Raw genomic sequence first — 16,033 nt, 5'->3', positions numbered from 1 at the left:
TTGTTACAAGTCAGACCCACTGTTAACAGAAATGTTTTAGCAGCTACACAGTTTCAGATTTGTGCCAGATAGAAAAACACGAGGTATTTGCTTTAAAAGCTGATTTAGTGAGAAAATATCAGGGAAAAAAAGGACTCCAGGCTTTAAAACAGTGCCAGGAGCAGCTGTGTCACTGCAATTGACTTTGCCTCCTCAAATTTTAGTGCTGGACAAATTTAGCATAGGCTTCATTTTATAGTCCAGACTCAATATAGAGTCAGGTTTAGTGCTGACTCAGAAATACCAACTTGTCCTGACACAGACACTTAAAGAGACCTTGTTTGTTCGCCAGAAGTTACCCCTCTTGTTATTCACTTAGAGTGGTTTCACATTCTGCAGCTCCAACATCACACATGGATGCAACAGACATGATGAATCTGATGTTCTACATTATCAGCAGACTGTTAAATTCTGCTTTCTGTAAATATGATATCCCAATATAAAAGTCTTACAGTATGCTGGTAATAAACTTCTGGTAGAGTCCTTATATAGCATGATACTGAACCTCAGTGCATTTTAACTACACACTAAAACGAGTTCTTGACACACAGGATTAAACACTGCGTGGTCAAAGTTGAACGTGATATGTTTAAATTAGAAATTATTATTATAATTATTATTAATGGTCAAGAAGTACACGTACGATCTTATTCTCACCTAATTTGGTTAAAGATATTTTAATTTATGACGCCTTTGATTCAATGTGTGTTCCAGATAAATATTATTATTATTGGCAGAGGGTTTTGCCAGAATAGAAGTGCAATCTTGGCAGCCAGTAATGATCTACGTGTGATCAGAGTTCTCAGATATATTCAGAGATAAACCATCAACAAGCTATATGACAAATTGGAGTAACTTCAGTACTTCAGTTTCTTTTCACAATAATCTTGTACTTTACAATTGAAACTAGAGTAAACTTTAGCCCACAAAAAATATTTTGTTTCATAATGCAAATGTTTCTATTGTTACTGAACCTTCCTTTAAACAGTCAGAGAATAGAGATCCAGTGCATTTTACAAAATGTTTTAGTTTCTTTCAATTTTGTCCTCACTAAAAGCCCAAATGGACCGTTTCTGAGGACAGACTTTGGTGTCAGTTGTCTCCAGGAAGCTGCACTTTCAGCATACCAGCGAAAAAGATGTTTCGAATGTGAGGTTTTAGCAGTTGAGGTTAATTCTAAGTATTAAAAGTTTCTTTTTATTTACAAGAATATTGGAAATTATATGCAATTTTAGAAGTCAGAAGCCCTGCATGGTGTAACAATCACTCATGCACTCTGGATATAGCTGCACGCTCCCATGAATTGTGGAGTTTTATTATATCTATCACTCTATATATACACATCTCTCTATATATATATAGTCTATATAAAGTCTGCATTTCAGTTACATATTGGCTCTTTGGTTTTGCAACTATACAGAAACTTGCAGATCTGACTGCGTGCACATTACAAGTAAAACAACCACACACATTTTTATTACATTGAAATGCTTTATTTTCAGTGAATACAAAAAATAGTTTTTATCGAGGCCAGATAAATATCTTTTATATTGTATGTTATCATTTACTTTTATTGTAGCGAATTCCTAATTTTATTTCTGTCAAGGGAAGGGGGCGAAAACCAAAACAAAACATACAGAACACTTCAAATTGTCCACAGCATTGAAAATGAATCACAACATCTTAATGGTGACAGATATATCGAAATGTTCTTATCACATGTTTCGTTCATAGTTTTAAAAGCACAAGGAAAGAAAGCCCACCCATAAGATTTCAGTGACTTCATAACACACAATAAAGCAGTCGACAGGCTCACGTGTCCAGTCTGTCGTCATTTAGAAGCACTGTGGTACATGCCCATGGAATGTGTTCATCCGTGTAATATACATATTCAGTATCTACGGCATACTGATAATACATTTTAAAGGACGACACTTTTTTTTTTTTTTGACTGGCAGACAGTTCCTCCATCATCCCTAAAAGGCCTTGCATGTGGCAGAGAGGAAAATAAAGGGGGTGCAGTTGCTTTCAGCACTTAGAGGAACAGTACGCTAGCGAGTGGGAAATCAAATGTTAACAATCCACAGACATGAACCTACATTTAAAAGAAAAAGAACCAAAAAAAATAGCGTGTCCACTACCTTCTATTGACCACTGAGGTGAAACTGTCACATAAGCAGACCAAACAGTGTATGGGCTACGGACTAAGGCACTAATAAAAACACTACAGACTTGACTGATAAAGCAGTGAACCCACCCCTCGCTTCTCACGCTCACACAAAAAAAAAAACAAAAAAAAAACACAATGGCAGAAAATGTCTCTGAATTCAGTTCCAATGCTTCAAAACAAACAAACTTAAAGGTGATGGTCTCACGTGGAGGTCTGAAACTATCTGCATCCGAAGCACAAAGCCATGCATTTTCACAGCAGGACCTATTCTCACAATCTACTGTAATATTGAAACAGAGTCCATATAGTAAGACATGTGAACAAAACACATTACAAACAAAAGGTTGTTCTATTGCAGCGAATAGCAAGTTCAGTAACGGAGCACCCAGAACAGGAGAAGGATTAGTGTTGCAGGCTCTTCACTTTCAGGCCATTCATGTTAAAGATTTATTCGTGTATTTATTTATTTATTCATTCATCTTTTAGATTCTGAATTTTGTTGTTTCCCGAATTTAGAAATGTGGAGATAAATAACATCAGTCCCTGGCAGTGATGAATTTTGCTGGAAAAAAATGAAAGAAAAAAAAAAAATACTAACATATAAGGACCAAAGTAAATCTGTTGGGACTAATCATCAGGAAAAAGTGCATGCATAGAAGTGGCACTCTGCATGGCATTCGGCTAATTCAACTGATCCCTGGCATCTTTCCAGTTATTCCAAACATGCATTACGTAGTAGTCGGCCTGCAGGGTTACGCAAACTTTTCCATTCTGCACGAAAAGTATAGGCAGAGCTCTGGATTATTACTTTAAGTTTACATGGCAGAAGGGAAGCTAATACTGCCCCCTAAAGCACCATCCATCTTATTGCATCATGATCATATTCTGTTTATACTGTATATAGGTCCCATTACCTGAAATGACAAATAATTGGGGAAAAAAAAAAAAAAAGACTTTTGAAGGTCTTTGAAGATATTTGATATCTTGCCAAGAAGCCACCCAGGACTCTGCTAGTGGTAGTAAATAAATGAGACCGTTTGCGACCCTGAAAGAGACCCCTCTCTGCTAAAAATACTCAGGAGTAATAAATATCCATTTTATGGTAACATGCCCTGCGTAGGAAAGCATTTACATGGTAACATAATGTAAAACATTCTATTTGAGTCTTAGAGGCTGCACATGAGGTCCTAAAGTCAAGGGTTGTGACAAACGTAGAATTTCCTGCAAGTTGCATTAAAGAAGTTTTGCACGTGGAGCAAACAAAGAGTATAAAAATGAGAAGAAAGGAAACAAAGACGCTTATATACTGTAACTCTCTACACGAAGAGAGGATTGCCAAAAAAACAAAAAAAACAAACCCCAAAACACTTTCATTGTTGAAATGGCCCAAGAAACATCCATATGCAAAATCTGGCCTTCCTTCATATTAGGTTTTATGGCCACTGAATTAAAGTCAAGTCATGCCACAGTGATTTACACGATTCAGACAGACATTAAGGTGCCAGATTGGGGTATACAGGCAAACATTCATACAATATCAGAGTACCAAGCAGAAATGTTTTTGCTTTCAGGGTGTCGTTGCAGTTAAATGGCTATGTGACGTGAACAGCAATACAATCAGTTCTTCACTTTAAAGTTTATGCACAAGAGCTGCAAATTGTTAAACATTACAAAAATGGCGCTTAAGAACAAACGTGAGAGCACATGTGCTGTTTGAACTAAGCATGTCACATTCTGGTTTAGATCACATCAGTTTGAAGTAGTTATACGCTAGGACATGAAGGAGTTCTTCAGGCGATCACCACAATCTTTTTGTTGTTTTCACAAAGTAGTCAGTATCACGCAGTAGTTTTTAATACGTGCTAGAAGATGACCTTACATGTTGTCAGTGGTGTTCAATGCAGACCTGGGTTTGTTAATCAGTCACAACTTATCTGGATTCACTGGAGGACGGCGTACCGGTCCAGGTGTGCCATTAGCAGGATACAAATATGCACACAAAAACAGATGTGCTCTTCACACTGGTGCAAGCGTACGTAGCAGCAAAGGTGAGGCTGAATAACTAGTTGCTGTCCTCTCGCAGTTCGCTGGGCAGGAACTTGTACTGCTGCTGCCTTATTTGGGCCAGTTTCTTTCTGGCTTCTTCCAGCTCTCTCTCCTTTCTCAGCATCTCTTCCTGGGCGGCAATGATCTACACAGACAGTGAGGAAACTTTTATGTCAGAGCATATATCATTTTAACCTTTTTTAATACACACACGACCCAAAACCTGCAAAATATGTAATTGTCGCAATGTAATCGCAATTTTTAGAACATTTACTACCTCAGTGTCTTTATGCCTTATGTTTCTGTGTGTTTATTGGTTGTATGGTCTAACTTAAGATGTGTGTGAATGCACTTGTGTACAAAAACAGGGGATTTGAATTCCATGTATTGACTGAAGAAGACAAAAATCTTTTCTGAGAACACTGACAACCATCAGGAGATGTGAAATAATTAACAAGTAGAGGGCATTTCAATAGCTTGTCAGCATTTTTCAGCAGCATCAAATCAATAATTGCCCAGCAGTGCTGAAGAATGAGAAACTGAAATTATTTGTAAAGCTGGTGACTAGAGATGTGTGAACCAGTGGATATGAAGGACAAATTTCACTAACAATAAAACTGCTAAACACACCAGAATGAACAGATTAATTTTTTTAATGCAACAGAAACTGGTTTCAAAATTAAATGCTGCTTAAAAGCATTACCTGCGCAATTCCACCCACAAACTTCGTCTTCACCACCACGTTGTCTTCATCGGATTTTTCAAATGCTGCCTTCTGAGCTGCCCGCACCAAATTGTCAGATGCTTTCTTCACTGCATTTCCAGCGATCTAAAGGGCAAATACATCATTTACAGAACAGAACAACAACATAAAAACAAAAATATACAAGTACTAGCAGCTCAAGATGAGAAAACTACGGTGTTTGACTAAAAGCAATCAGTTCCTTTTAACTGGTGCAAAGACGAGCATAAACATTTTCTAATTAAATGCACACCTGTAAAGTAAAAAGCTATTGAAGATGATCGCTAATCCTCTTCATATCAACGCTTTTAAATTAACCTGCTGTGTTTACCTGCAGTCTCCTCATGGCCTCAGAGTCTTGGTCAGCCTTCACCTTACAGGCCACCAGCAGCTGAGCAGTAGAGGCTGCCACCTGTTTGGCTGAAGAGATGAGTTTCTCCTCACTGGCGTGACCCTGCACCGAGGCATTAGCTGCCTCACACAGGTTGCTAGTTGCTGCTGCTACCATACGTGCCTGTTCATGAAAAAATAAGTTAATTTATTTAAAGTTAATTTCTGGCAGATGTGATTGTAACCTGTGTAAAACAACACTTTTCACTCCAGCACTTACAGCAGAGATCAGCCCCTGGGACCACTGTCCATCATCCACAGCATTTGCAGGGACAGAGCCCACTTTCCCCTGAGCCACCAGCTCTCTCTGGGCAGCTGAGGCTGATTTAACCAAAGCACTGGTGGCTGCAGCAATGGATTTAGCTGCCTCTAGGATCTGCTCCTCAAAGTTCAGGGTCTCGTCTGCTTGCTGAGGGAGAAGAGAACCATTCAAATGATTAAGTCTTTCGCCAGGGTGAAATTTAAAGAAATATCAAAGTTGATTAATCCTCTACTCAAACTGAAGTACTTATCACTGGAAACAGATGAACTTTGGATTTATTACTCTGTTGAATAACATTTTGTATGCACATTTTTAGACAGGACTTGATTGATCATCAGTGACCAAGGCTGGGACACTTGGTAAGAGAAACAAAATGATGATTCATCCAGATACAGAGCTTCTTCTCAAACTGCAAGAGCTGATAAGGAGCTACATACAACAACATCAAGCAAGACTCTATAGAAAGCATCCTATTATACTCATCTGCTTTTTTCTTTTCTTTTTCTTTTAAACACATACGCACACACACTTTTCACACAAACACATTCACACTACATGTCTGTAGACAGAGCGGGACACTGTAGGAATATGTTTGATATATAGTTGGGACTGAATAACAACCTAATATATCAAACATATCAGACAGAGCCCTGCAGAGAAGGCCTCCGGTGGTGGGGGCAGGCAGGGAAGGAATAGGGAGGGCGGGGGGTTAACTGGGAGCTAGAAGACACAGACTGGGACAGGCTTAAGCTAGAACTACAATGAACTAACACAGGTGGCTGGATCGGTGGCAGGGTGGGTGGTGGAGGAGTGGGATGAACAGGAGGGAGGGCACAGTAAACATGATGGTGTTTGAATCGATCTGAATGAAGACAATATTATGTATAGTATCATGAATTTTAGTGAGTTTGTCAATATAACAAGTGTCAGCTACAGAGATCACATTAATACTTCCATGAACATGAATATGCAATATGAATATGCTATATATATATATATATATATATATATATATATATATATATATATATATATATATATATATATATATACATATACATATATATATATGCACATATGCGCACAGTACTGTGTAAGACTCTTGAGCCATCCCTCATTTCTTCATAACTTGCACGAAAATAGAAAATGGGTGGAAACGGGTTATTGAATTATGTAATTTAGTTTGGACAGTTCTAATGAGGTTATGACCGCCTTTATTCTTCAGCACAGCCTGAACTCTCTTAGGTAAGCTTTTCTGTAATTTCTTTAAATTCTCTTCAAGAAAAGTTCTTCAGTCTCTTCTTTGGATGTTGGCTGCCTTTTGTTTTCTGTCCAGATGAGACAACACTGTTCCAAAAATGTTGAGGTCCGGGCTCTGGGGAGGCCAGTCCATGACGCAGTTTCCCATTGTGTGGTTTCTGTCCAAGTATGGTTTCACTGCATTGGCATCGTTTCGGGAATCATTGTCATGCTTTATTCCTGGTATTGCATGATGGATCACAATTCTGCATTCATAATTCCATGAGTTTTGACAAGGTGGCTTACTGTTGTGAATTTCTCTCCTGACCTCTGTACATACATAGTTTGGCATACCTCAGCCGTTCATCCTGGTTTCCCTTCGTTAAGAATGGCTTCTTGACAGCTACCCTTCCACTGAGACCATTTCTGCTGAGGCTTCAGTGATCAGTAGATCAATCAACTGAAGGTCCAGATGCATCTCTCAGGTTTTGTGTCAGGTATTTGCTGGATTGCTCTTCATTACTTAAGACATTACTTTCAGATACTCTCCATCTGCTGTAGACAATTTTTAGGACAATTCTTCTGTCCTCCTCTTGTCCAGTTTCCTCAATTTAAAACAGTGCCAGTGTTTTGGGAAACACGTTTTTGTAAAAATACTATTTTATACCTGTCAAAATTTGTCTTTGGCATTTTTGTAGATTCAACTAAAGAAATGGGGACAAATGGAAAATTGGAGGCCTCATCTCTTTAAAATTGGAAACATCCTGTCTGAGAGTGATGCAGAAAAACTTCTCTGAGCCTTGTTCTGCCAGAGGTTTCTTCCTGTTAAAAGGGAGTTTTTCCTTTCCACTGTTGCCAAGTGGTTGCTCAAATTGGGTTGTTTGATTGTTGGGATTTCTATAACGCACCTTGAGGCGACACCTGTTGTGATTTAGTGCTATGTAAATAAAATTGAATTGAACAAACTACAAGTTTGTGATAAGCGGCAAATAATAAAGTGCCTCAAGATACAACTAGAAATTGGTTCGTGTCTGTTATGTGTAGACACAATTCAGATTCATCATTTGACTTATGCAAGCATAAAAAATGAGTCTAATTCATAGGTCAATGTTAAGCAGCTTAAAAAAGTCCTCTGAAAATTGTCAGGTTTCAAGACTGGCCAGAAAATAAACAAAGAAAAACTTTGAAAACCTGGAGAACTATAGCTCAAGATCAGTTAAGAAAAATATAAGCCAGGCTGCTTCTCTGAAGCAAAATTTAAAGAAATAAGGGATGGCTCAAGATTTTTGCACAGTTCTGAATACAACAGCTTTACAGACAGGACAAGCGATAGAGCACCCTTTCAGTAATGCAACAAAACAAAATGTGCTATTTTGTTACCGTAAAATTGCTCCTTGTACAACTTCCAATAATAACACTGAAACTTGGATATAAACCACACAAAAAGATGTTTACAGGCATGCACAGAGCACTGTTTAGGATATACTTGAACGTATTCCTACAAAGCTCATTTATGTAATGTACAGAGCTGTAAACACTCTGCAGTCCAAAGATCAAAATAAGAAGTTTTATCTAAAAGTCAACAAATCACTTGGCAGTTACAAGGATGAGCTGTAATCTGAAAAGGTGAAATATTTAGCGCTCCGATCAAAGTGCACTCTACTCTAAATCACTAGTTTTTACATTAAATAAACTAACACATGTCCACATTACAGCACTGGTTGGCTTGTTGTTAGGTGCTTGCTGGGCAACATCATAATATCAGGTGTTTTACAGTGAGACTATCAACCACATCCAATAACATTTCAGATGCCTCCTGTGACTCTTTGCAGAGGACCTGACCTTTTATTGGTCACCATTAAATTTTTGCTATATAAAAAGCATTTAAGCAAGCTGTAACAGTAAAATCACACACACAGTCAATAATAATGCTATGATAAACAAAGCGATTACAATAGGTCCTTCACACACTAGTGCTCGGGCCATAATAACACTCTAGAGGTTATCATTTTTAGGCAATGTGTGTATATTTTTACTTTTAACAGTTACATTGTTATGTTGGTACTTTTTAATAAAACAATTTTAATTTGGTTACCTGATAAAATTAGCACCAAAGTACTCCAGCTCACTAATCTATAATCTATATTATAGAAAAGTTAGATTATCATTTTCTTTTTAGACTTAACATTCACTAAAATTGTAAAGATTTAACTAATGTGGGCAGCAGGGGATCCTGAGGGGTTTGGTTACAGGTCTTTTGTAATGTTTTTGCGGTTTATTCCCCTTTTTGCGTCTTGGAAACAACTCTCTCTTTATCTTCAAAATAATATTTAATGATTTTAAAGTATTTTAGCTGCTCATCACATCATCTTTAAAATTCCATATAAACATCACCTATAGCCATTAGTAAATGGATTGTTTAGGAATGATTTTCCATTCATTCTTTAAATTTTCAAGTCAGGACATTTTCTTGTAACAGAGTATTTCTATCCGCACATCATCTATCATGATGAAAGACTTTTATGAGCTTCATGATGAATATTTCTTCTTTATTTCCAGAGACTGCTGACAGAAACAATATCTTAGAAAGCTTTAAACTGTAAATAAAATGGAAAAAGGCCTTTTGACAGGTTGTCTTTCTCTTTAACATTATGTTGACACGATTATCTCCTTCACCTCTCTCCTCATTTATTCACCATACAGTCACCCACCTTTGGCTTGGCTCTGGGTTTGAGTTGCTCGAGCTTCTTAGCTGCTGCTTCGATGGACGCCGCTGCTCCGAGCAGCTCCGTCTCTGCGATCACTGTTGGATCCTCGGGATCCACCCACTCTGAACCTGAGGCAGGCAAGCACACCCATATTCATGAATAAGATTTGAATTTGCAAACAGGATTTTATTAATGCTTCACAAAGCAGTGTTTTGACCGAACATGCTTCACGCTGTGATCCAAAGAAAACAAGTACACCGTGACCACACACAGGAAAGTGTGCCATGTATCTTCACATCCCATGCATCGTTGACAACAAACCATCATTCACTGCGATGGAGACAGAGTAATGGAACATAAAAGAAAGCATGATGGATAGAGCAGATGGATGTAACTGAGAAGCCTGAGAGCAGCTGGATTTGATGAGATTAAATAAAATCGATGTTAGCGCTGAGGAGAGAAATTATTTAAGAGCTCACAACTGGCACAGAACAGAAAACGGCCCTAACTTACCTCCATCTGTAGCAAGAGAAGGAGGACAGGAATATTACCAAATGTTTGAGTAAATAAATATTTTTTTCTGTTACATGAGCTTTTTAAAAATACATTCTACTATTAATAGCAATATAATATTTGTTGGGATCTTTATTAGAAAGTAAATAAAAGCTTTACTCATATGTATTTGGGTTTATTGCATGACATCTCAAAAGGACTCCTTGTGTAACATGTGGTGATGCACTGTGTGCATTACCTTTCATGGCCTCAGCAGTCTGGATGAGCTCTGTTACTGCTCCGGCTACTCGCTTGGAACAAGCTGCCAGATGCTGCTTCTGCTCTGCAGTAGGCTTCTGCAGGACCTACAAACACATGGGTGCAACAGTGTAAACTTAAAAGAAACTTTTCCTTATTATTTTTTATATATAGATACATAAATAGTGTTGCAATGGTGGATGCTTATATTAAAGATGCTTAAAGTATCAAATAATGAGATTAGCGTTTGTACAAGTCTTTTATTTTTACAGACTTGCTGGTGCAGTATTCAACCTACCAGCAGTACATGTTCCAGTAGGTCAATGTAAGCAGTTGTACACTCTGCTCCGAACATCAGTGCTCTGTTCTTCACCTCCTCACTGACCTCGGGATGGTAGGCTGCTTGCTGAAAGACACAAACACACACTTATAAATTTGTGTGGGGATGACATTTGTGGGTCAGAATTCTAATTTCAGTTTTTGGTTTGCATTTGTAGTGGCAAAAACGATTGATGCTGATGATGCTGGGCTCAGCCTTAAAGATGGAATACCCTGCTTAGCCTTTGCTACCACAACCAAATTCAGATAAGTGGGAAATAATGGGTAGATGGACACATTTTCTTTCTTTTTTTGCAACATTTTGGAAGTACCACAATAAATCAAATTTAGACATGCATGACTTGTTTGTGGCAATAGAGCACCTTGCAGGTAGTGAGCATGTCTGACATGGCTTTGCGGCTGACGTTGGCAGTATGGATGATGTCCTCCTGTCGGCCAGAGTTCCCTGCAGCCACCGCTTTAGCAGTTGCCATGGTGATTCCTTTAGTCATGCGAATGAACTCCTCAGGTGTGGTTGTCTTGTTGGGAGCATCCCTGGATTGAAACACCTGTGGACATTTCAGATCACAAACTTAATTCAGGGAATATTAAAATCAATAACTCCTAACTGTGGAAAAAAAAAAAACTAAAGATGTTTACTTTGTCACTCATGCGACATTTTCAATAATTACAAAAATATTACTCATCACACTTCCAAACTGATCAGTCCCCTTTCTGAAATGTGTGATGCCACCATACTGCTAACTAACGTTCACAAGCTTAGCCTCTCGACTCGTCCTTACCGACATTTCCTGTTTAATGCACTCGATTGTAGCCTCAAGCGCTCTGGTACCGCGAGTAGCTTCGTCTTCCACAGCTTTGACCGTCTTCAGCAGGGATGTCACATTTGTCACCATCACCTGGAGAAAACAGAGAACATCGTGTTCAGCCACATCCAAGCTCTGAATTAGAAATAGAGGAAGGACAACAGAACAAACCGCAAATGACTGACATTATGGAATATTTAAGACAACAGTCTTATTACTATGATAATATTACCAACGAGGAGGTTCAGTATTTGGTTGTGTTTTTGTAATAAATGTATATGTAGTTGTAATTTATTTTAAAAAAAAACCAAAACGTCTAGGACTGTTTATTTTATAAGTAATTGAGCATATAAACACATCCCCAATCAAGATATTTCACTACACTGGTGGACACAGCCCTGACGATCATCATATATGGGTGACACACTTTTTTAAATATATATATTTCCTTGGCTCATCGTGTCTTCATTTATAGTTTGAACTAATTTAATTCAGATGACATTTCTATAGCTCCGTAATTTCACACTTATGTTGGAACAATGAGAGGACATAAAAACAGAACACATCCAGTTAAAATCAGCTGTAATGCACCATACTGAAAGATAGGGGGCACACAAGCCCCATAAAGGAAAGACTGATTTGTCAGAGTTAACCCCCCCACCACCCCACCTCCGGTCCTAAAATTGTCTGTGATCTTCAGAGAGACTTCATGACACTCTGTGGTGTTGCTGACTGAGAACTGACTTTTTTTTCCCCAGGCTTTACAGGTTGAGGTGATAATGAGCAGTCGACAGTGTCATCGGTGAGTTATGAGCCGTGACTCTGAAAATTTACAGCGCATGTGTGCCGGAGCAAAGCACTAAGCATAATCATCTTGGTTAGAAGTATTAGACGCTTCCTGCTATCCCGAACAGCCTGACAATTTCCATTACCAAGTCTCCAGTTTAACTATTGTGGGTGATTTTACTGATTAATGACTCGGCCTGAGTAAGGGGAGGATGTCTGCGCATACAGGATGTAGGACGGTGGAATTATTGTCATCAATTTAAACTGATGTCAGTTTCAGTTTTCCATTAGTATAATCAGAAAATATGAACATAAGAGAAACCAACAAAAATCAAATAGATCTCTGATTGTTTTTGTTGAGTAAAATAAAGAAAATTCCAATATCCAGATTTCTATATTCGAGCCCACTGGAGGATGTTAAATTAGATGACAGTTTCAGCACTTGCAGACTGATCTCCTCACCTTCGCAGCGCTCTTTAGTTGGTACATAGATGGATCATCGGCTGCCTTGCCAGCGGCACACTTGGTGGCACTAATGAGCTCACCCAATGCCTTGGCCACATCTTTGACAGCATTTATCAGCACCACCTAGAGAAAGGACAGAAAGACACTGACTAATCACTGCGCAGTCCAGGAAAGCAGAAACACTGAAAGGTTATTGCCAGTCGCAGTTCATAATTCCATAATTCCTCCTATTAAACAGGCACACTGGACAAAGGACAAACAGAAATGAGAGGATTACAAACACAATAATGGTCAACCTGTGTCTCAGGGTCATCAGAGCCAATGCTGGCAGCACCCAATTTGACCACATCTGTGAGCTGGGTAATGGTCTTGGCAGAAGACTGAGCAGCCTGTGCCAACTTCTCCTGACCGGAAGCTGCGCCGGACACCAGCATCTTTGTGTCCTCAACCAGAGCTTTAGCAGTCTTCAAAATGTTTTCCCTGAAACAGAAAAGGAAAGATTAAACAAGGGGGAAAAAAGACATAAAAAATCAACTGTGTGAGAACTGCTGTGAAAAGGACACACATATTGCTGCACATCTCTTTTAATATTAAAGGCATTTCTTCATGAAAGCTTGTGCAAACATTAGGAGGATTGCTAAGGTTATATAACAAGTCATGTCAGTTATTCTTTTCCTAAAATTGACAAAAGAGATTATAGCAGCTGCAGAGTTTCTTCTATTATTCTGAGGTAGCTGTGTGAGCAATGCTCGGAGATTAAGTGATTCTGTTTTCTTTCATCGTGTCCCGAGACTGCTTATCTACACTTCAAAGATTCTTCAGTGAGATACAGTGAAACGTCACAAACAACCATCTGTAAGGAACTACAATGATAATTAAGTAATGGAACACGTCTATTCTCTACCCGTTTTGCTGTATTTTTCTTCACGCACTAGTATTTAACGGCGGACAAGTGTGAGAGCAGGACAATAAGAGAAGTGTCACTCTGTGCATTTTTCAAAGCCTTAGGATAATTTATTGTTTCTATCAGCAGAGATTTCCTCCCCGTTCAGCAGGTAATATGTCACTCTGTCAGTCTGGGATGAAAGATAACAACAGGGTGGATTTTAGACTCCTGTTGGGTCTTGTAGAAATGTCTTGCACCACTGGGTGCGTTTCAAGCACTAACCTGTGGTCGGCAAAGGACTCTTCGTTCTCTGCGTTGAGTGTGCCGGCGGACGCAAACATTATTGTGGTATCCAGATCAGCAATGATCCCAGACACAGCAGTGGCTGCTGTAATGCAAGCCTGAGTGCCCTTATTGCCTGCCTGGAGGGCTGAAAGCACCAAAGACACCTGGGGACGTGAGCAGACCATTAACCACACAGGTGAGGATGCTCAGATGAAGGCTTTTTTCGCCCATCTAGGATAGGTTGGTAAATTTTATGATGCACATTAATAAGGACAAACAACTTTGGCAGTTTGCAGCAAAGTAGTGTTACTTTTGGCTCAGTTTGAGTAAAGTATATTTTTACTGGTCAAAACAGAGAAGAGCAAGAGGGGAAAAAATGTCAGTACGTTGCAATGTGCTAAGTTACTGAAATAAGTATGTGTGATGTTTTTGAAGTATTTCCTTCTTATGTGTAAGTGGTATTAAAAACACTGGCACGCTTGAATTATTAGAAATAACAGCTGTGAAAAGCTCAGACAAGAGAAAACTTGATAAGAAAAGTATGATGTGTATAATACATATACATTATACATGCTTTGGAATCCTATAATTAAACCACACACAGATAAAACCCACCAGAGCCGAATCACTTCATGTGAACTACATCGCTAAAAACAATTTTACTCTAACATTCAATGAAAGAACAACACAGAGTTCAGAGCGGAACATACTCGGCCAAGCAGAAATATCTGCAGCCTAAAGATGAAGCAAACAAACAATCGACAACAATTAGCCCGATGGGTTTGGGTTAATGGATGGGGGAACTAAGATCAGTAGTGGGCAGAACTATTGTAACAAAACCGGAACAAAATTTAAAAAAGCACAGTGTGTTTTTAATTAAATAAGGCAGTCCCATTTTATTGACAGGACAATACCTTCTCTGTGACTGCACGGGCACAATCAATGAGCTCCCGCTTAGTAAAACTGTCAGACGGGGTGATCTGCAGAGCTCCGGCCTTTTGTACCAGAAAGATGCAGCCGTGACCAAGGTCCTGCACTCGGGTTTTGATCTGGAAACCAATCTACAAACACAAACCAAAGCAAGAACATAAAGGAGTTTTTTTTATTATTATTATTAAAATAATAGTTTAAAAAAAAAGTATGTATGTATGAAAAAATGCCACATTTATGTTCCTGGACTAGAGAAGCTTTGCATGATTATACAGGTCATGGTTCAGCCCCTCAGTTCATGTATTGTTTGAAACAAGCTTTTTTTGCTCCATTCCCCTGCCCTTCAAGCCAACTTTCATCTGACTGGCTGCCCTTTGTAAATAAGAATTGAGCAGGTGGATGGAGCTTCTGTGTTCACAATGCACACAGCCAAGAAAAAAACAAAAACATAACAGAGTGTTTAGAGAAGCCTGAAACTAGAGTTTTGATGAAAATTCACCTACAGTAAATATATTTATATATGAATAACAGAAAATAAGGAAGAGCACATTAGGTTCTCTTTAAATCCACAGCAGCCTAAAGGTCACAAAAAGAAAATTCCCATATTGAAGGAGCAGAGCTCTTTTGTAAGTAAAAACTGTTTTCAGAGTCCTCCTCACCTCCTCTGGTTCAGCTGTGTGAGCAGCCAGTCGTCCCTGAACAGCGAGCTGGCTGTAGTCCACAGTCACCTGTGATGCCAGGGCTCCCAGCTCATCTGGACAAGTCACTGATTTGGTCATCTGATAAATGGAGGGAAAAAGAAATTCGGCACTAAAAAAACCCAGATTAACTTTTCTTCAACAAACTATCAAAAATCATTAACTCATAGTAAAATCAAGGCTATGATCACAAGGTTACCAAAGTGATCAAATGAGAGGACGAAAGTAGAGATGTGACAAATGGAGAACATTAAAATAAACGAGGAACTGCAGGTGGATAAATAATTTTAATCAGATCTTTGGATTCTCCCAGGTAGATAAAATCATTAAGTCTGTCTCACTTACTAACTACGCTATGAAATGCTGTGAAGTCAAAATCAATTTTTCTTTTATAAATGAGCTTGATTCGCTTCGATTTAACCGACTAGTCATCTCACAAAGATGGAGAATTAGGACCACACGACAGGACAATTTCTACTAACCGCAGATGGC

The 16,033-nt window shown here is 38.7% G+C and overlaps 1 protein-coding gene across 3 annotated transcripts in view; it reads right to left on the bottom strand.

The window, feature by feature from the left end:
• Positions 1-1,958: 1,958 nt before the first annotated feature.
• Positions 1,959-16,033, bottom strand: part of tln2a (talin 2a) — a 110,719-nt gene continuing 96,644 nt past the window's right edge. For 2 of the 3 annotated variants that reach the window (XM_026172041.1, XM_026172031.1), the window contains exons 45-59: positions 15,503-15,622; positions 14,828-14,974; positions 13,911-14,077; positions 13,039-13,222; positions 12,740-12,865; positions 11,468-11,584; positions 11,048-11,233; positions 10,645-10,752; positions 10,348-10,453; positions 10,110-10,115; positions 9,600-9,724; positions 5,608-5,796; positions 5,329-5,511; positions 4,959-5,084; positions 1,959-4,400 (exon numbers count right to left, since the gene is read on the bottom strand). In XM_026172041.1, coding sequence (XP_026027826.1) covers positions 4,272-4,400; positions 4,959-5,084; positions 5,329-5,511; positions 5,608-5,796; positions 9,600-9,724; positions 10,110-10,115; positions 10,348-10,453; positions 10,645-10,752; positions 11,048-11,233; positions 11,468-11,584; positions 12,740-12,865; positions 13,039-13,222; positions 13,911-14,077; positions 14,828-14,974; positions 15,503-15,622 — 2,019 coding nt within the window. In that variant the 3' untranslated portion in view covers positions 1,959-4,271. The remainder of the gene's footprint in view (positions 4,401-4,958; positions 5,085-5,328; positions 5,512-5,607; positions 5,797-9,599; positions 9,725-10,109; positions 10,116-10,347; positions 10,454-10,644; positions 10,753-11,047; positions 11,234-11,467; positions 11,585-12,739; positions 12,866-13,038; positions 13,223-13,910; positions 14,078-14,827; positions 14,975-15,502; positions 15,623-16,033) is intronic. The other variant, XM_026172046.1, reaches the window with a different exon arrangement.

This window comes from Astatotilapia calliptera, chromosome 1, assembly GCF_900246225.1.
Source record: "Astatotilapia calliptera chromosome 1, fAstCal1.2, whole genome shotgun sequence".
In the NCBI taxonomy this organism is placed as follows: domain Eukaryota; kingdom Metazoa; phylum Chordata; class Actinopteri; order Cichliformes; family Cichlidae; genus Astatotilapia; species Astatotilapia calliptera.
The sequence above is the reverse complement of the archived record's forward strand: the minus strand, read 5'-3'. Positions and strand labels throughout refer to the sequence as shown.